General features: G+C 37.1%; 1 protein-coding gene across 3 annotated transcripts in view; it reads right to left on the bottom strand.

Annotated features, from left to right (window-relative positions):
* The window catches only part of SGCE (sarcoglycan epsilon), a 67,923-nt gene that overhangs the window by 36,470 nt on the left and 10,250 nt on the right, over window positions 1-21,203 (bottom strand). For all 3 annotated transcript variants that reach the window (XM_069587432.1, XM_069587431.1, XM_070292379.1), the window contains exons 2-3: window positions 4,840-4,962; window positions 3,056-3,213 (exon numbers count right to left, since the gene is read on the bottom strand). In XM_069587432.1, coding sequence (XP_069443533.1) covers window positions 3,056-3,213; window positions 4,840-4,962 — 281 coding nt within the window. The remainder of the gene's footprint in view (window positions 1-3,055; window positions 3,214-4,839; window positions 4,963-21,203) is intronic.

The following is a 21,203-nucleotide window of genomic DNA, read 5'->3' on the forward strand; positions in this document are numbered from 1 at the left end:
GCGAAAATCAGAATTTGGGAATTAAAAATTCTAAAACTAACAATATTTAAAAGCACATATTCTGAAAAGTGTATTATTCCACAAAGATAAAAGAACTCTCCCCACAATCTGTCAGATTTCTTCTGGATTCAGTAACTTCTTTGCTGCTCTCTGCTGGGACACATGATCAATGAGGTTCACAACCAAACACTAAAATTAAGACTAGTCATTAAATAAATGGGGCATTACTGTGTGCAAAGAAGCAAAAGACATTTGGGAATGCTAATGAGTTTAAAAGTTTACAAAATTTTAATCATGTTCTCAATGGAAAAAAATACTAAATATTATTTGTTATAACATCTTAAAGCGAATGCTCAGGGAGAAAAAGTTAAACATTTTCAAATTAATTATAATATTCTTCTGGCTAGGCTTTCCATAATTATCAGAAAGTTCATTATTGTAAATTTCATAATTTTAATAAGTTTTTAAAAATCATAGGTGACATAAGAGTAAAGAACCTTTTCATAAATCAGGAGGAAGGATTTTATTATCCAGATTTATATTTAATGCTTAATTTTAAAAGCTACAACAGAATGCAATTCTTCTATCATTTCTAATGAGATATTTAAATACTACAATATCATCTATCAAAGTCTACTTATCATGATGTAAAGCCCTTCATAGCAAAGAGATATGCACATGTGTACATTTCTGGATCCCTTATTTCTACAACTGATTTATTTTAGATGTTCATAAATATCTACTGAATAAATTGTCAATATAAGTGACTAAGTAAGATATGCAAAATCTTTTTACTATATTATTAACAGAATATTTTAAAATGCTGAAAATGTTTTTATAGATGGATACAAAATGAGTTATTTACAGATAAAACATTATTTGTGTTAGATGAAAGATATGCTGTTTCCATCATTTTTAAAGATATTATTTGATATTTATTCATAACCTTATATGTTGGTAGTAAGGTATAATGCACCCCTGTGAATCATGGCCCAACACATGTGTTTCTCTTCTGTCCTAGCTTCTTGCCTCTCTCCTACCAGAGAAACCATTTTGGATTTTGTGTTTATCATCCCCTTCGTTTTAAATATAGTTTTATCATACATGCATGTATGTTTAAAATACATTGTTCACTTTGATGGCTTTTGAACTCTACAAAAATCATAAACTAGTCTTCAGAGGTTTGGGGTTTTTTCCAACATTATGTTTAAAGCATTTATTCATGTTGCCAGGCAAGTCAAACTTCATTCTTGCTGTAAGTGTTCACTGTGTGAAATAATAATTCCAGGAATTATTTATCTACTCTCTTGTTGATGGACTTCTGGTCTCAGTTGGTTTGTGGGTTTCCAATGTTTTCCTAGGCAAACATTGCTCAAGGAACATGACTGTGCATGCTTTTGGGTGCTGGACATTTGCAAATGTTCCTGTTTTTTTATATTTTGGTCACACCACGTGGCTTGCAGGATCCTAGTTCCTCGACCAGTGATTAAACCCCAGGTCACAGCAGTGAAAGCACTGAGTCCTCTGAGTCAACATGGAGGTTCATATCCACAGTCCATGGCTGATTAAAACTTTGGAGAAAAACGCAAAGCATGTAGCCTCCTGAGAATTTGTAAAATTACTACAAATTTCTGGTGGTAGAAAACATGCCTCCCATGACCTGTGCAAACCCCAGGCAATTCCACAAGCAGTCTTGATGCTGGTGCCCTGGTCACTACCAGTAAGTCTTTACAGAATTGGAGAGTTAAGTTCAAGAGGGAGGGAACATAGGTATACCTATGGCTCACTCACGCTGATATCTAGAGGAAACCAATACAATACTCTAAAGCAATTATCCTTCAATTAAAAATAATAATTTTTTTTAAAACTCCAATTTAAGATCTTAGAGGCACTGAGGCCTAAAACTGTAGTAGAACTCTCTTGCCATTAATTGCCAGTGTAATTCTGATTTTGTTAGGTATAGTAAAGAGTGAAAGTAATTCTGATTTTGTTAGATATAGTAAAGAGTGAAACACATTTATATCCATTCATTAAAAAAATTATTTCCCACTAAAGGTTTGATGTCATCATTGTTTTTATTGTCTTAATTTTTTTTTTTTTTTTTGGCCATGCCACGTGGCCTGTGGAATCTTGGTTCCCTGACCAAGGATCGAACCCATGTCCCCTGCAGAGAAAATGTGGAGCCTTAACTACTGGATTTAACCACTGGACTGCCAAGGAAGTCCTTATTGTCTTAATTTCTAATATCTTCCAGGTATGATGTCAGGTAATGATAAAAATCTGATTAATTATAGCACCACCATAACTCCCAAAGTCAAGGTCAAACATATCTGCATGGCTTACAGAGCCCTCCACGATCTGCCCGTATCAGCATCAACACCTCTGTTCCCATCATTTGTCCTCTGGAGTGCATGCTGTCCTCTAACCCCCGCTAAAGTTCTCTAAGACCATGTGGTTTTGCTTATGCCTCCAAGATTTTGATGTGCTGTATCTTCTTCCTAAAATAGCCTTCCTTCTACTTAGTGAATTTCTATCTACCCCTCTTACAACTCTGCATCAGACAGCACCTTCTTACTATAACAGTTCTGTCAGTGTTGGCTAAGTCTGAGTTTCCATTCCAGTGCTTCAACCTCAGAACTGTAAGACATGGCAGGGGATGGCTGCTACTATTCATTTTTCTACCATCAACACCTATCATAACACTCAGTACATGGTAGGGGCTCAAAAGACATCTGTTTAAATGCTTGTATTTGAATGAAGATGAAATCTCAAATTAAAATTTGGAGGAAATAAGTGTATTCATCTTCTTAAATAGAATTCATAGGAATCTATTTATCTTAAATCTTTTAATTTTTTCACTAATTTAGACTGCCCTTTTTATATAAAAGCTGAAACAGAAAACTGTAGATGAACAGAAAGAAATGGTATATTTCCAAATGTTATCTCATGTGTTTCCATGCATAAAATACTGAAAACCACTGCCAAATAATTTTAATTACATTTGAGACTCAAATTACAAATAAACAAGAATATAATTTTGCTCTAAGTAAATTACCTCAATGACTGTTGGTTTCCCCACATTTTCGGCTGTTGGAGACCCATAAAGGACTCCATCACTATATGGTGTCCTTTGGATATATCGAAGCCATCCAGGACGGTCTGGGTAACCCATTAAATTTGTGTTAAATGTTATGGGATCATTACTAATCTCACCTAGGTAAGAAACACAAAAGTAAGATATAAAAGTTATTTTCACGTGCTGCTTTGATAGTTTCAACACAAATATGTCTGACTAAAAAGTTTTTTCTTAACATTTGTTGCAAATTAAATAAAACCAAAAGAAATCCATCTGAGAATTTACATTAGGACCTCACATAAAGAAAAAAATCATTTTGGTGGTTTAGTTTGTCTAGAAATCTGATGCAACAAAGAGCATATTCATGCAATTTTTTTCAAACTATCTTTTCCTTTCTTAATTTTTTTTGGGGGGGCGTGGAGTCACATAGCAGTGGAGAAGTTCTATCAATGAGACAACTAACTTTCAGGAAAATCATGTTGATATGCTCATTCTTTTGAGAAATCTCTCTTTCATTAAACTCTGAACACTATCAACCTAATCCTAAGGGATATCTCAAAATTATAAAAGTATCATGAAAACAAAAATACTGTAATTCCAAAACACTGGAGGATGAGTTGAAAAATTCAAATCTAAAAGAGCTTCAATAATATGACATTTATTAATAATAAACAATAATAACAGCATCATTTTATTAGCATGTACCAAGCCCCATTCCTGTGTCTGGCCTCTACAGGCACTATTATTTCATCTGATTCCAAACATACCAATAAAAGTAGTACTATTATAGCCATAATTTTACTGATGAAATATGTAATTTTCCATGTTAACTCCTCATAGTCAAATTAAGTGGGGAAATAAGAATTTAATCTTGGTTGACCCCAGAAACTATGCTCTTAACTATATGAAACTATATGTTTTCTTCTGCTGCTTAAAAGGTTTAGCTATACAGTTTTGCAAAAGTACAATGCCTCATGAGAAAACATTTTATAGATAATTGATAAAAAGATTGCCTCTTTTTCTTGAATACTAGCGAAAACATGCTTAACTATATAAGTATTTTCAGGTATGCTATTCACCATATAATCTACAAAAATAATATTTATGCCATACTTTCCAGAAAATTCATTTCTATTACTTAAGTAAGAGTCATAATAAGAATATATTTTCTCTTGCTATTCTTTCTATATCTTCATTAACTAGATGGTATTTATGACAATCGAACAAAACATAATTTAAACAAATAGATGATTAAATAAGGCTTTGTAACTGGTATTACTTTGAAGAAAAATTAATCTCCATTATATTATCATGAAGTCATATAAAATTATTTCATATTGTAAAAGTTTTTTGAGAATTTTCTTAATATCATATTTCGTTCTCTTCTATGATAATGTGTATACTTTTCCAAAAGTCAATGTCCTAGGTAAGACTCTAAGTCTTAATGTGGAAAACCATAATTTTACAGCTATAATTATTTCTATGAGAATACAGGTAGATGATTTGTCAGAGGTACAAAACTCAAGACTAGATAATCAGAAATGTGCTTTCTTCAAAATTCAAAAATGAATTGTTTTCTTCTGTAATTAAATGTTGGATCTTACAATGGGAAATATCTTGTAACAATCAATTTATCATATATCCTGACCATGTCAAATCATGTCAGAAATATCTGATTACACATTATCTGGATTAGGCACACTGAATAAAAAGAAAAATTTAATAAATCAACCTCTTTTTTTTTTCTCCCACCAAGAACATACCAGGTTTGGGGTAAGGTGGAAATTCCCCCTTAAAATACTCTCTTTCCAAAACATGGACAAAGAGGACGCCTGCGGAGGGGTAGACATTCCGGTCAGAGTGCACCTTGGAGAAAATAGTGTACACTGCAAATAAAAAGGGAAGAGAAGAGATAGAAAGACAAACAATGAGGTCTGCTTCTGCAGATTCACTTACACTGTCAAACCGGGTTTCACTATAGACATTTCTGAGAAAACTGAAGCAACGTGCAAGATAGTTAAAGTTTGTTTTAGGACAAACATGGAACAACTCTCAACTTGGTGTGTTTACAGACTTTTCAAGCACTGTGTAAGCAGAATTAGGCACAATTAATTTTTTAAACTGTTATTAAATAATGAAGACAACCATAACATCTCTTTGGTAATTTTTATGGAGATTATTACCAATGAAATACATCATGAGACGTGATCAACTATATAACTGCTACAGTATCTTTTTCATTTTACCTTTTTTCAAAGAAAAGTATAAAGAGCAACTTTTAAATGGTAAGAATCTCCACTGTATTAACTGTTTGCCAGACAAAGCATAAATACCATTAATAAATATAAGGTGACTTTCAGAAATACTTATAAAAAGGCACTGGGTACTCTTTGAGTGTTAGTTCTCATATCTCTCCTAGAAATGATTTATTCCACTTTACCTGATCTTGACATTAAATAATTCATACGTATAAGCTAGTCTATTATGCTATCTCCTAAATAAGCAATAACAATTACATAATAAAATTCAGGGCAAATCACTTCTTTAAGTGAAATGGGGCAGATTTTATTATTTACTGGTTCCTGAAGACACATGATGTGAGCACATTAAAGTGACCAAATTGGTTTGATTAGTTTCAGCTTATCATTTTTTTCCCTCTGATATCATCATCTTCACCAACACGTTATACCATTACCCTTGCCACCTCTCCAATCTCTTGGTTTTCTATCTTCTGGTTTGGCTAGTGGCTGCAATTTTTAAACAGATAAACTCTATCAGGCAAGTTCTTTCTCTTAGTCACTGATGGATTTGTAAATGTAGTAATTAACCTTAAGAACCCAAGGCTGCTCACTCCAGGCTCACAACTAACTAATAGCTCTGAATAGTAAAATCACTGACAGTAATTTTTCAGCATAAAAATAGGAACTCACAAAAAACACTGCTGTATCTGTGAAAACTTGCCCCTGCAGTTCCATGGATGGCTGCCAAAAATGAGGAACTGAACTAAAACATTTGGCTGGTAGCTTCACGTATCCATAGCTTTACTACGGAAAACACAACTTCAGAAGCTAAAGCGACAGGAGGGAAGCAGCAAGTAGGTGTAAACCAGGTATGTAGGGAGACTTGCTTCCGGACCTGTTTCGTACCAGCACTAGGAAGCATTCCCATGGTTTTAAGTACCCAGTCTTTACCCAAGAGCAATTAACTCACCTGTGAATATGGTCTCATTCCAGAAAAAAAAAAAAATGAATGAACAAATAAATCGTAGAAATATAGTGGGGATGAGAACTGGAGATTTTTCACCAATCAAGACTCCAGTGTCCCTGGAGTGCTAGGTGCTATGGAGACTGTGAAGGTGAAGGAAACCCAATCCCTGTCTTCTGTGAGTTCCCCTTCCAGTTTGGGACAACACCACCCACCTAACTAGGTATGACTCACAGAGAGACAGACTGCTCTGGCAAGACCCGGAAGGATGGTGAGGAGCAATGGAAGCTGGAAAGATCTGGTGAAGGGTTACGGAAAAAGTAGAACTCAATATGGCTTTTTAAGTACCAGCAAGATTCTGAAACTCAGAGACGGACAATTTTGGTGGTGAAACATGCAAGATACAATCGTGGGAGACTGTGGGGCCCTTTTGAGAAAGGGCGTTAAGCCACTGATGCTAGATTCTGGTAGGGAGAGGAAAACTGGGAAGAAGAACCAACTTACAGAGAGCTGTAAACTCCTGCTGAGAAGTCACTTCATGCTATACAGAAGGGTGTTTAAATTCCAGATCACAATCTTACATCCAAAGCACAGGAATGCTTTACGTAATTTAAAGAATCTCTTCAGAGTTTATCCAGTTCATTCTTTCTAGAGATTAAAAACATGTTGAAGTCCAGCACTGAACTTTATTTACCTTTGTTGTTTTTCTGGGCACCTAGGAGGTATCTGGCATATGTGAATAATTTTATAAATGCCTACTGACTGGATTAATACACATAGCAAAAGGTACAGGGAAACAGTTCTTATGTGTGAGTACTAAATACATATAATGCTTAACTTCAATTTCAGTTTTGTAACTTATATTAATTCCTATATGTGTCATCAGTTTATGGGCTACCATTCTTCACTTACATTATAAAGTACTAACAGTCTTCCTTAGTCTCGGCTGCCATAAGGTAGCAAATGCTAGCTTCTAAATAAAAAAGAAAGGTTGTCCATAGTAAATAATATTGAAATGATGCTTTTTTCTATATGGCTTGTGGCCGGGCCTGGAAGGGAACCATGCAAGCAGCCTGTCGCTGCTTATCATCTCACTTCAAGGACTAGTATAGAACATCTCACTTTCTGCTTTCACAAAAAGAATTTCTTTTCTATGATCTACAGAGCCAAACCACAATCTACCATGGCCCTCCTGGGTTTTAAGATGACATGTACATTTCTTTATTCATGTGTACTCAACTGCCTTTCTGCAATCTGCTGAACTGCATACTTGCTGGTCAGTTACCTTGGTGACTCTGCTTTGCTCTAAGTATAGTAAGCCATTCACTTTGAGAAAAACATGATACAGATGTACAACACATTCATCATCTAGAAATGGAAAATCACTAAGCCACTATGTTTTGTTTGTGAAAATAATACTTCCTTTCTGTAGCATCAGTTTAAATTATGGGCACCCACACAACATTTTAGAGAAGTGCCCTTTACCTTACCTTTCCCATTTGTTACTTGCAAAACAAACAGCTATTCAATAGAGGCTATTGGGGCAGTATTTACACCTAGCTTCCTTTCAAAAACAACAAATGACACAGAGAATTCAAAGTGATGAGCTCCTATTCTAAACATGAGCTATACAAACAATACTGAGCAAGTCTGCACTAATACCAACAAAGGCTGTTCCTTAACAGTGAACACATGTTGCGCTCACAGATGTCTAGGTAGTCCTCACAAACAGTAAGTTTGGAGCATACTGTTTTCTCTCAAAGCAAGCTTTGAAAATCAAATTTAAACACTTGAAGAATCTCTGAAAGACATGTCTCTGAAATATGCTGAACAGTTTCCGAAATACACGAGCATACTGCGCTGTGCTAATCAAGCTGAGGTCACAGGGTCTGTGTACCGCAGGGCTCTGCAATCGTCTCCGGCTGCAAATCCATCACCTCTGCAAGCACATGCCATTGGATACAAATGAAACAGGAAACCAGTCTGTTGCTAAAACCATGCAAATCCATCACCATTAATGGTCAAAACAATTAAACCAAAAGTCCAACTCACAGGGGGTCAAAAAGATCATCTTCAAACCACAAGGGTAGCTAGACGTGCAAAGATTAAAAATTGAAAACAGGTAGTCATAAGTTAACAGAATTTTTTAAACGAAAAATTACATATCTGAGTTAAGAAGAGCAAAAGAATATGTGGGTGCAAGTGGTTGGGGTAATATTTCACCGTCCTGATGTAGCTTCAAAATCCCTTGTTAACATGCAGGCAAAATCTTTCCATAAAACTATATTCTCTGTATGCTTTCGTCATAAGGCATAGAAACTACAGACCATTTTCAACAATGTATATTATGTGAACACAGAGAGTCAAGAACCAAATAACAGACAGTGATGGCAGTAGCAATAAAGTGGGCCTCATGCTAGCTAAACAGCATCCTGTCTGTCTTTATTAATAGTCCATTTGAAATTTTCTCCCCATGGGAGCAACACTGAGATGAAAATAGGAGGGAGCACATTTGTGTGCTTATTTACAATTACTTAAAAACAAACGCAAATCTGCATGTGTTAACCAAACATCAAATCTGAAAGGAGTGAGGTGATACGTTGCCAACAAATCTAGAGCATGACACTTCACAATTATCAAAATGAGTTTTTAATGGCATATACATGTGCACAGACATATCTAAAGTCCACTCTCCACAAAAAAGTCCAGAGAACATTTACAAGCCCTTTGTCTGCATCAAGGAGGAGGAGATGACTATAAACTGGCTGCTGAGTGTGGGACCAAGTCTCAGCTAGATTGAAAGCTTAAAGCCTCCTTTCCTCTGAAATCTTTAAGAAGCCATAAAGGATTGTGAGTATTCACATCGAGGTGACCTTTATTAGGCAGCTATTATGTTGATCTCTCTCTCATAGAATGCTTATCAACAAATTAATCACTTTCAAAGGTTCACTTACATTATCTTCTAATTTTTTTTTGCGGTTTAAGAGAATATGGTAAATTCTCAGTTTACCAGGAACCCCAAGGAAGGGAAACATTTTAGAGAGCTGAGTTTTCTAAAGTACTTGGCGGTCAATCCTTTTTCATTATGGGTATAAGATCATCATTTAGCACGTCAATTATTGCACTCCGCTCTATTATACAATGACGCCCTTACGGACTGTTTGGTTGCCTTGCCATTTACCGATCACGCTAGTGCTTAGCAGGTAGCTGTCTGCTAATGCGTTTTGAGGTGGTGCATTTTATAGATTTTCTGTTTTCTCATCTGTAGACAAGCTGTCAGCTGTCATTTCTCATTGCTGTCAGTAATGTTTCCTCTAACTGCTTCTCTGGGCCTTCTAATTTGCGGCTATTAATCCACTGCAGGTTTAGAAACCAGACTACTAAATGAGGTGGGATTGCGTGTTAAAGTAGAAACAAATTTGTACTGTCGTAGCACTCACAAGGCTCTGCTAGAGCTGAAAAAAAGAAGCCTGCATCTGCCACGTCTCTTTTAGCAACCCAGAGACCCTTTTGTGGTTCCCGATTCTTCGTTGACACAGTATATTCTGAAAAGATGATCTTAGTATAATTGGGAGCCAGCCATGATTTGAGGAGATGGCAGCATAAACTCTACATATTAAATGTATTCAGAAAAAAAAAAAGTGTACCATAGAAAGCCTTTATTTAATCTATATGTTACATAAACAAACTGTCAAATCAAAATGAATGGATTTAATGTGCTCTATAAAATAATTTCTTACATATTTGCTGGGTGGGAAATACACTGCACAATTTAAACAAAGAGAACTATTGATTAAGTGATCTATTACCCTTAGCAATAGCTAAATCAGTCTAAGATTATAACCCACTAAAATAAGTAATTTATTAATAAGAAATTGAAGCCTGTTTACAAGAGCATTTCAATTTTGTTAATTTGCCTATCTTGTAAGCTACTCATTGGGAAGCATGACAAGGGTGCCTTAACCGAGTGCAAATTAGTTAAATAAGACTGAATGTTTTTCAGATGTTCACGGTACTGCTTTAATAGTAAATATTATTTGAAAAAAATTTTGGATAAAAATGATGAAGACAACTTTTAAATATGTTTAAGATACAAAGATAATACTGAATAGCCACTTACCTGGTACAGCTTCTCAAATAAACTTTTGCCTAAGCAACTAAATTTCCCAATTCCTCAAAATCCTATTTATAGAAGAGACACTTCTCTGCTAAAGTGAAGAATTGGATTATTATTTAAAAAGAAAGTTACACAAAAAATACAATCACTGAAAAGCTATTTTACTGTATGAGCTTTGCTGATAATTGAGAACTATAAGTGCTGATAGAAAAAATAACCCTAGTCTTCTCTTTACCCACTCCAGAGTTCTTGCCTGGGGAATCCCAGGGACGGGGGAGCCTGGTGGGCTGCCATCTATGGGGTGGCACAGAGTCGGATATGATGAAGTGACTTAGCAGCAGCAGCAGCCTTCTTTTATAGTTTTAATATCTAAAAGCTCTTTATGAGGCTCAGAGCCCTGTATACACAGCACTCCAAGAAGCTTCTACCGATTAATCAGAATTGATTGTAAGAGATGAATTCCATTTTGCTATCTCTGCATCAAGAGAACTCATTTTAGGGTTTTCAGAGCCTGATAGATCTATGGTTTTCTCCCTAACTTATTTTTCAATGTGTTATCTCTATAGTTTAATTGAAATTTAATTATTAAACCAGATAATGTCTATAGAAAAATATTTTGAAAGGCATCAATATCCAGCTGGTATACAACCTGTTTTGCTTTTTTTTTTTTCCCCCTCTTTAAAAGTTACTGTGTGTTTTATCAGTCCAGCTTTATAAATCTCGGCTTAGAATCAAAAGCTTTTCTCGGCAGTCTGCCCTTCACCCCTTGAGTTTACTCAACATCAAAGTCCTGAAGATCATCCATTCAGCAGTGGTCAGCTATTGTTTTTATTTCAGTCCCAGATAGTCCACACTTGGGCTACAGAATTCATGAATGGGAAGGCATTAAATTGCCTTTTCAAACGTCATTCCTCTAAGAGATAGGACCACTTTTCTTTACATGAGGTAGAAAAGAAACCACTACCTGGATCTTTTTTCTACAAAAAATGGAAAGGTTTTTCCTGAGATTTTTCCTCCCCAACCAAAGCCACTTACTAAAACCATTTTTCTACATGGAGTTAAATATCTTGATTTTTCCATCGAAAGATTACGTGTTTGTTTGTTCTGTTGTTATTTTTTTCATAAATGTCAGCTGGAAAGTGATTGCAAACCATTTTTAATTGGTAATCAATAAACTTGGTCACATAGAACACTGCAATTGAAAAGGGCTTTATATATCATCCTGTCGGGATGTGCCAAACACCTTTCTCTAGTAAGGGACAGATCATTGTGCTACTTCCTATTTGGATATGGCCTCAGCATTCTACTCAACCCAGAATTCCTGCTAGTTAATACCAACCAGAGTTAGCATCCATAAAAACAAGCTCAGTCCTCCAGTTTTACAGTCAACAACATTGAACCCAGAGAGACTGAGTGACAGGTTCAAGCCTACAGGACTAGAAAGAGGAAGAGCCAGAACTTGAACTGGTGGTAGTTACGCATTTTGTTGATTTTGATAACATAAGGTAATACACTTGGTGGCTGTCCATTATTATAACCCACACTACAGTAAACCCAGTGCTTGCTGCATATAGATATTTTAATAATGCAGAACTATAATAACAGGATTTAAATCAGAGGAGGAGAACAGGAAGGGAGAAAAAGCTAAAGAGTGAGTTCAAGAGAAACTGGGGAAATAAGAGAACATGGAAAACGGAATCGGTAGATTCAAGATGTATTGATCATTTCTATTTTGAGAACTATAGTTCTGGCTCAGGTTCCAAGGAGAAAATCATTGTGAGGGCCAGTGGGAGCATGAAGCTTGAAGTAGGAAGAGATAAGGATCTCTTGGAGATTCTAAAAAAAATGTGACGGTAAAAGCCTTGGAATCGTATATTTCACTAAGAATACGACTATAGTGGAGGATTCAACTGAGCTTAACAGCAAGTGAGAGAGTTATCCATAGAAAATCAAACAGGAATGGAGTGACATGCTGAAAAGAGGACAGAGAGTCTAGACATCCAAGTTAAAAAGAAGAAACCAAAGAAACGGGAAAAGAAGGCTGCAGGTGTGCAAAATAGTGTGAAGTCCAGAGGCAGGGTTTTGGTGATTTCATGTGAAGCAGCAGGAATCAGGGCAGATCCCAAATCCTTGGGAGGTGACAGAATAGAAATATGATGCCAAATCTGGGGCATCGTATAGTTATAAGTTCTGAATACTAGTTATAAGTTCTCTTATAACTAGAAAGATTAGAAAACAGGAAGAGTGGATGTGTGGAAGAAGCTGAAGACCCTCAGCTTGATTAAGCAACAACCAGATAAGGTGGTGCTCGTGGTAAAGAACCTGCCTGCCAATGCAGGATATGTAAGAGATGCGGGTTTGATCCCTGGGTCAGGAAGATCCCCTGGAGGACAGCATGCTAATCCACTCTAGTATTCTTGCCTGGAGAATCCCAAGGACAGAGGAACATGGCGGGCTGCAGTCCACTGGGTTGCAAAGAGTCAGACACGACTGAAGCGACTTAGCCAACACACATGCAGATCAAGTATTCAGAAATGAATCCCTTGAAGGAAATAGAGAAAATCCCTTGAGAATATCTAAGGGGGGTGTGGGGAAATGGCTATAGGACAAATCGCTTAGATCCTAGAACAAGTGCATCTACTGCTTTTTAAAACAAATTTTTGCCAACTCTCCATGAGAAGTTACTGTCACAAAACTCTGTTTTCTTTTAGATATTAGAGATGAAAATTCCTTAAACACACAAAGGTGTTCATGGGTTTGTTTCAAAGACAAAAGAGCAGAAGAGATCCTGGGAGCCTTGATCCTACTGTGAAACCGATCTGGGAGTAGAAGACTTCAGCTGAGGAATAATTTGATGCTATCTGGAAAAAACTTAGTGACCCCCAACTCAGAAATGTAAGAAGAAAATGAGTAAGCCAGGAATCACTCCTATAAATACCAAGAAAGTCTTATATGGCAGTAAGTTCATTTTATCACAAAAAAATCCTGTTCTTTTCAAAGTATTTTTATTTATTTTTATGTTTTTTTCAAAGTATTTTTAAATTGCTGTTTTTTAATAGATAGTTTGATTTCCCCAAAGTCATAGAAACCAACCTACTGTTCTGCTACTGTTCCTGACCACATAGAGTAGAAATTTGGGGGTGGGGGGTGAGGGGATGGGAGGAATGTGGTTAAGAGGGATTGTAAAGACAAATAATCCAGAAATATTAAGTGAAAGCTCATGATGATATTTTTAAAACAACTAATCTTTCCATTGTTAAGTAAGTCTTTTTCTCCCTAATGAAATGCATTATTTCAAAGGTCCTGACATATTGCTAATGGACACATTAAAGATAGGGAAGAAAAATTTAGAAGGACAATCAATCATTCCAGGGTCAGGACATCTTTTCAATAGAAAACAAATGCCATCTAATTATTTAATAGCAAAACATACAAATTTCGTTTTGCAATAAAAATCATTCAAAAAATCATTGATAATTAGCCAAAATATTTTATGACTTTATGACCGTTTTTCTAAGGTTATGCAAATACTGTTTTTTGAGTGATTTATATTAAACATATTTCTTAATGGTTTTCAATGTTACAAATAAATTGTTACAATAGCTGCATTGCAATAAATTGTATAAGTGGCAAGCTAGTGACTGGATAGGTTAAAACAAGGTATTATTTTTAGTTTAAAAAAAGGCAGAACTACAGCAAAGGAAAAAAAAACTGGAGAGTAATGGATTAAGAACACAGACAATCATAAGTTTTGGATTAGGAAAATAAATTTTTTTCAGATTGACTTATCAAAAAAAAAAAAATCCACACATGTCTAAAAAGCAAAAGGACTACTGGAAGCGGACATTTACCAGCTCCCCGAAAGGGCTTCAGATTACAACCTAAACTCACCATCTTTCTTCCCAGCAGTCATTTTTCTGCTGATAATAAAACTGTTGGCCTGTTTGGTCTTCCATTTAACTGTTCCATTTATGCCATCAGCACAGCTTAATAAAAAAGCTTTTCAGAATGAAACAAATGCACAAAAAATGAAATTAATTTCAAAATAAAATGACTATCACAGATTACCTATTACTTATTAACTGGGATCAGATTCCTTCCAGCCCAGCAAGCTACTGAATTCCATTCAATACATATTTGTTGCATGTCAATACAGGGAATATGTGGGGATACAAGGTCAAGACGCAGTTCCTGCCCTCCAAGGAGCTTACAGTCTATAGGGACTGACACTTCATGTATAGAAATACATATGTCATATACAGAAACACATCTATTAAAATATATAGTAATGTACAGAAGTATATATATATTATATAACCTCTTCCCAAGTTGTACAGTGGTAGAGAATCCACGTGCAATGCAGGAGGCATGAGAGATGCAGTTTCAGTACTTGCGTCAGGATGACCCCTGGGGAGTAGGAAATGATAACCCACTCTAGTATTCTTGCCTGGAAAATTCCATAGGCAGAGAAGTCTGACAGGCTACAGTTCATGAGGCCACCAAGAGTCGGACATGACTGGCCGAGCGCACAAGAGAGATGTAATATAAATATATATATATATGCATGTACAGAAATATATAGTATACTGTATATGTATAGCAGTTACACATATACACATAGTGGTGGAAACCGTTAACTGCTACTGGAGGGAAAACAATTTTCCCTGGTGAGGAACGTCACGATAACTTTAACGTGTCTTTTAAATCTATAGTTGAGTTTGGGAAACATTACACCAGCAGCAATGAACAGAGAATCGGAGTAGGGGACACTAAATAGGGGCTATCTCTGGAATGTAAAGTAGCAATTAGCATAAACTAGGGGTTGAAGAAAGGAAGAGTAAGGGTGGGGCCAGTTATGAGACATCATGGGAGATGATGTCTCCCAAATTGCTGGACATGGGTGAAAAAAAGACTCAATATGGCTTTGAATGTTTGACCCAGAATGACAGAACAGTACTATATTGACTGAGTGAGTGCAGGTCTCTTCGTTTCCGACACTTTTGTGACCCCATGGGCTGTACCCTGCCAGGCTCCTCTGTCCATGGGATTCTCCAGGCAAGAACACTGGAGTGGGTTGCCATTCCCTTCTCCAGGGGATCTCCCCAATCCAGGGATAGAACCCAGGTCTCCTGCATTGGAGGCAGATTCTTTACCATCTGAGCCACCAGGGCAGCCCCAAAAGGAGTTCATTTCTGGAGAGAGATGATAACTTTAATTTGGGATATGTCAAATTTGGGGTACCAATTGGATATCTAGGTGAAACCAGCTAAGAGGAAGATGGAAACAGAGCTCTGGTTCATAAGAGAACCTAATGCAGGCTTCAGATACAGATTTGAAGTTCATCACCAGAGAAATGATTGCTGAAGCCAAAGCCCCAGTGTAATTCCTTAAAGAGATCATGCCCTCAGGTAACATGTGTTAGACTGTCAGGTACAAAATGATCTGGAGAAGATACACATTAACGTTCTTGGCTTACTGGCCTATCCTGTTCCCAATTATCCAAACTGCCAACCTTACTGCTTACTCTCCCATCCTTCATCCTTATCTTCCAGACTTGATATTTGGGTACCATTTCCCTAAATACAACATTGGGTCACCATCTCATTCTTTTTTTCCTCTAGGCATCTCAGATACATTCCCTCTGGGTTCAGCTCGGTCCCCAAATCCCCCTGGGTGTACCCCGTACCTCTGCCCTAGCTTCTGGAGCTGAAATACAGAGCAAGAAGGGATCCACAAAAAGTGAACGGGACAAAAAAGGCGGAGGAACATGTTAACAAATACATTCACGTAGCAAAAACACAAGACGATTCAGCAAAGAAATAAGAGACAAAGCGGTCAACCGAGCCTGAAGTGAAATATGTATGTTAACGGAAGAGACGCCAAAAAGGAATGTGATCAACATCCTCACTTACTATGAAAAGGTCAAAAAGGATGAGAGCTTAGAAAATTCTGCTAGACATGAAAAGGGAGAAGTTAGCGGTGACTCCTTAAAGTGGAGTTCCAATAAAGTGAGGCAACAGAAGCAGAAGGCCAAGATGCAGATACAACAGGTGCAGTGAATCTTTTAGGAATACTGGCCTGAAGAGGGAAGTGAAGAAATAACAGGATACGGCAGACTGAGGAGCAGCAAGGTGGAGAGAAAGGCCGGTCCTTTCAGTGTGCGGAGACAGACTGTGTTTACACGCTGAGGAGGAGACACAGGGAGGAGAGAGAGGCTAGGTGTAAGGAAAAGGAGCATAAATGATGAGATCCCGTCCCCAAAAAATTAGAACAGGTGGGACCAAGCACATATAAGCAAAGAAAATACTTTATGAACCAGAGAGTAAGGACAAGTGAAGACAGAGGTATTTGCTGGGTGTACAGAACACCTCATGGTAAAAGGGCTCCTCGTGCTACTGAATCAGAGATGAAATGTTTCTTTTCTTTTCAACTGAATTTTGAGTAAAATTCTGAACTTTAAATTACAAGACATACCGAGTCCCCTTCCAAAATGAAAAGAGAATACAATTCAAAACCCAAGTTATTAAAAATACACAACTGAACAAAACCCCAGGTGATCATCTCAGTGATACTCGGGAGTGGAAAGCAAAGGCCTTAGCATCCAAGTGAATAAATGACTTGGTTGGTATTGAATGTTTAAATCATGCAAACGTAAGGACGCTAATTTTCTATCTTCTAAAAGATCAATCTCACGGCTGATTCGCCTAATAAATGGTTTTTTCACCTAAGAACTGAAGTTATGTCCTTTTAAATCTAGATGAAGAATACCGTAGTCATTTCCCAAGTAATTTAACAAGAAATAGGGTCAGAAGTGTTCATGGTCTCTTGTGGCAAAATACCCAACCCCCCAATTTTTCCTAATTGCTGGGTTCCAAAGGCCAACCTGCTGGTTACATAAGAATCATCTGGGCAGCTCTCTAAAAATACATATTCTCACACACCCTATCAAATGCATAACAAAAAATTTTAAAACACATATTCATGATTCCAGCATGGAGAGCCCAGCTGAGGCGGGTTACACAATTTCATCAGGTGACTCTCACACACAAATACGAACTCTAGAAGACCAAAAGAAGCCTTACAGAACCCAAGAGTATATAAGATATTCGACCAAGGTGTGTCAAAGTTGCCAGATGTAGGGGTAGCCTTATTACTGAAACCTTCACTCTGTCTTAACTCCAGCTGGCCCATGGATGTAGCCAATTTGCAAGAACACGTAAGTCACCGTCGGGCAGTGAGAAATCTCAACCTAGACAGACGGGAAGCAGGTGGCCAAATTCTCCTCCACAACTCTTCAAAGAACAGGGTATCTATGTGGACCTGACAAACACCACCTACATTTATATCTATTGCATCCCTTAGTCCTGAGTTAGGTGCTTTCATGTAGATTGCCTAGTTCAGTCCTTACAAAACCAAGTGAATGTGTTAGCATGTCTGAAGGTTACAGACACTTGATCCTACAGCAGAATGGAGTAAATCCTGCAAGCAAGCAGGCACTGTCAGAGTTCCAGACTTCTTCATTGAATGGGAAGTTACCATAAAAAAAGAATGGGGTGGGTGTCCACACAGTACCCCTTGTGTTCCTTTCTTTATTCTAGTCCAGTGGTTCTCAGACCATGCTCTGCTAAGAGTAATTGTTCAGTTATATACACAAAACTACACATATGTACTTTATAGTAGCTTAAAGGATTTAATAGGGTAATTTAAGTTTACGGAATTTTTTTGGTCTTACACTCTGGCTTTCAGAACCTCACTAAACCCATAAGATTTAATGCCATTGTACACCCTAGGGTGTTCTTTGGAAGGAATGATGCTAAAGCTGAAACTCCGGTATTTTGATCACCTCATGCGAAGAGTTGACTCATCGGAAAAGACTCTGATGCTGGGAGGGATTGGGGGCAGGAGGAGAAGGGGATGACAGAGGATGAGATGGCTGGATGGCATCACCCACTCGATTGACATGAGTTTGAGTGAACTCCAGGAGTTGGTGATGGACAGGGAGGCCTGGCGTGCTGTGATTCATGGGGTCGCAGAGAGTCGGACACGACTGAGCACCTGAACTGAGCTGAACTGTACACCCTTGCTGGGTGAAGCAACATGCCATGACTCATACTTTCCAGGTCCTGTATAAGTACAGTCTACTTGACTTTTACAGACAAATTTCAAAATTCAGATCTGATTGGTGCTTCAATTGTTAAAAATTAGAGGCAGGGTGAAATATTTTAAAGGGCTTCCCAGGTGGCTCAATGGTAAAGAACCCTCCAGCCAATTCTGGAGATGCAGGACTCACCGGTTCAACCTCTGGGTAGGGAAGCTCCCTTGGAGGAGGAAATGGCAACCCACTTCAGTATTCTTGCCTGGAGAATCCCACGGACTGGAGAGCCTGGCAGGCTATGCTCCACGGGGTTGCAAGGAGTCAGACATGACTGAGCGACTGAGCACAGCACAAAATAGTTCAAACACATCTTACAAATAAGGCTCTATTTTAAGGCTGGCATTGCTTTGTGCATGTTCATTTTTTAAAAGTTTACATTGATCCACCTAAAGTCCTACTTTGACCACATAAGACCACAGTCCAATAAATCTCAATAAAAAGACAACTTCTTACACCTCTGCTCACCAGACAGTATCAATAAAGGCAAGACACAACACCATGGATAACATGTCTGCTTAAAGGTTCAAGTCCCACACCTTGAGGGAGAAATCTCAGTAATACTGAAATATCTATTTTTCATTATGCATTCAAGATCATGGATCAACCCAACTAACTTCTTGTGTAGAAAATTATTATAATCTCTATAATGGTGACTATTGTCTTCTTCCTTAGATCTTGAATTTCCCCTTTAGTTCATTTATGCTTAATAAAAAAAACTTTTTGAAATTCATTCTTTATTGACTAAAAGATTATTTAAATTAAAAAAAGAAAATTATTACAATCTGTACATTAAGAAATGGAGGATATTTACTGGTCGAAAAAAGCTAGTATTTTAATAACTTTGATTTTCATTGAAAAAGATCACCCTATTTTTTTCTATAAGAACAAATTTCTTTAGTTAGGATGGGAAAATATGGCTCAAATTTTTAAAATATTTATTCTCTACATTACATTTCAAGGTTAAATCCAGTGTTTAAAAAGAAAAATGCCAGCCTGTATAGACTGGTTCTTGGACTCTTTCCAAAGATAATGGCCCATCCTCAAAAATCCTGAAAGGAATTCCACTGTGCTCATTGGGTTCATGAGCTACAGTTGTACCTGGATGTGAGTTTCACTCTAATTCATAAACACAAAGCAAAGAATAAAATGAATCTTGTGTTTACAAAGCCCAAACTAAGACAGTCACACAATTAGCTAACATAGCATGGTATACAATTTAACCAGTTCTTCAATGCTCCCTCTCAAAAATCCTCAAAGCCTGAATTAACGCAATGGTGGCTGGCAGAACCTTGAATTCCCTAGAAACCATTCAATACTTAAAGTTTGTCTTAAGATTTCATGATTCATCTGGAGTCTTGTGGCAGCATGAGTACAGCTCATCTGGCCGGGGGCAAACACTCTCTGAAGAAACATTACTCTTTCCCAAACCTGAATAATTTGCTGACTTAGGGAGGTGGGGTTTGCTATTTAATAAAAGCCATTGAAGGGTTGTGAATAGTGACTGATTGCTGATGATCTAATCAAAATGTCAAGGGATAGAAATAATAAATAATAACTTAGTCCAACATCACTGTTCAAGTAAATAGCAGGATACGCCAAATGAAATGTAATCTCATTAACATACTTACCTTAGAACCAATCTGCCAAGTCTTTCTCTGCCCACTGTTTCATCTGTCTCTTTTCCTATTTCACTCAAAGGGGGCACAGACGGGATACACAGCTCATGCCCCCCTCATCTCTTCCCCTCTCTCACCGTCCCCCATGTCATTATGTCTCTCCTTTGCCTTCTATGTTTTCCCTTCCCTTTTTCATGCAACTATCCTTAATATTTTGTAGACTGTCTCTTATACTGAAATCTTGTTTTTATATTTTTCTTTCTAAAGAACGTTAGCTGACATTATCCCTGGCTACCAAGTTTTGTGTGCTAAGTGCAAGGTACTAAAAGTTTTCTATATAACTATTTTAATCCCTACATCATCAACTATGTAAAATAGGTATTATTAGTTCCATTTTAAAATAAGAATAAGAACTCCTAGGGAATTATATGACTTAATCCCAGATCATATGTTTAGTAAGAGGCTGAGATGGATTTTGAACCCCTTTCTTGGCTGAGTGCAAAGACTCCATCATCTACTCATCAATACTATCCCCAAATGGTTAAATGAGGATGCAGTCTGTGAACTATATATTTTATGTAATTTGAGATAGTATTATTATTACCAGTAGGTCCTCTTCAACTTATTTTTATTTCTAGAACAAAATACGTTTTCCCAGGCTGCTGGATTAGAAATAGCTAGCAACGAGGAAATGCCCATGGAAATTAATCCTGTATGTTAGGTACAGACACAAACAATTCATTAAAAGAAGAAAGTTAAAAGGTTAGCTGGAGCCTACGGAGAGAAAAATGGCTTTGCTGAGAACTGTCCCCCCCAACCTCCAAGGGAGTCTAGGAAAAATATTCCTAAGAGAAGTATAACTCCAAGAATTTAAACCGAGAATGCCAGAAGAAGCAGCCTCTAAACTTTGTTAAAACAGCAGAGCCTGGCAGGGCAGAACATAAATAATTATTTAATGTAAAGTTATTAGAATTTCATAATTTTAGCATAAACTTGGTAAGATGTTAGGCTTCAGAGTGAAATAAAAATTAAGAA

Source organism: Ovis canadensis, chromosome 4, assembly GCF_042477335.2.
Source record: "Ovis canadensis isolate MfBH-ARS-UI-01 breed Bighorn chromosome 4, ARS-UI_OviCan_v2, whole genome shotgun sequence".
In the NCBI taxonomy this organism is placed as follows: domain Eukaryota; kingdom Metazoa; phylum Chordata; class Mammalia; order Artiodactyla; family Bovidae; genus Ovis; species Ovis canadensis.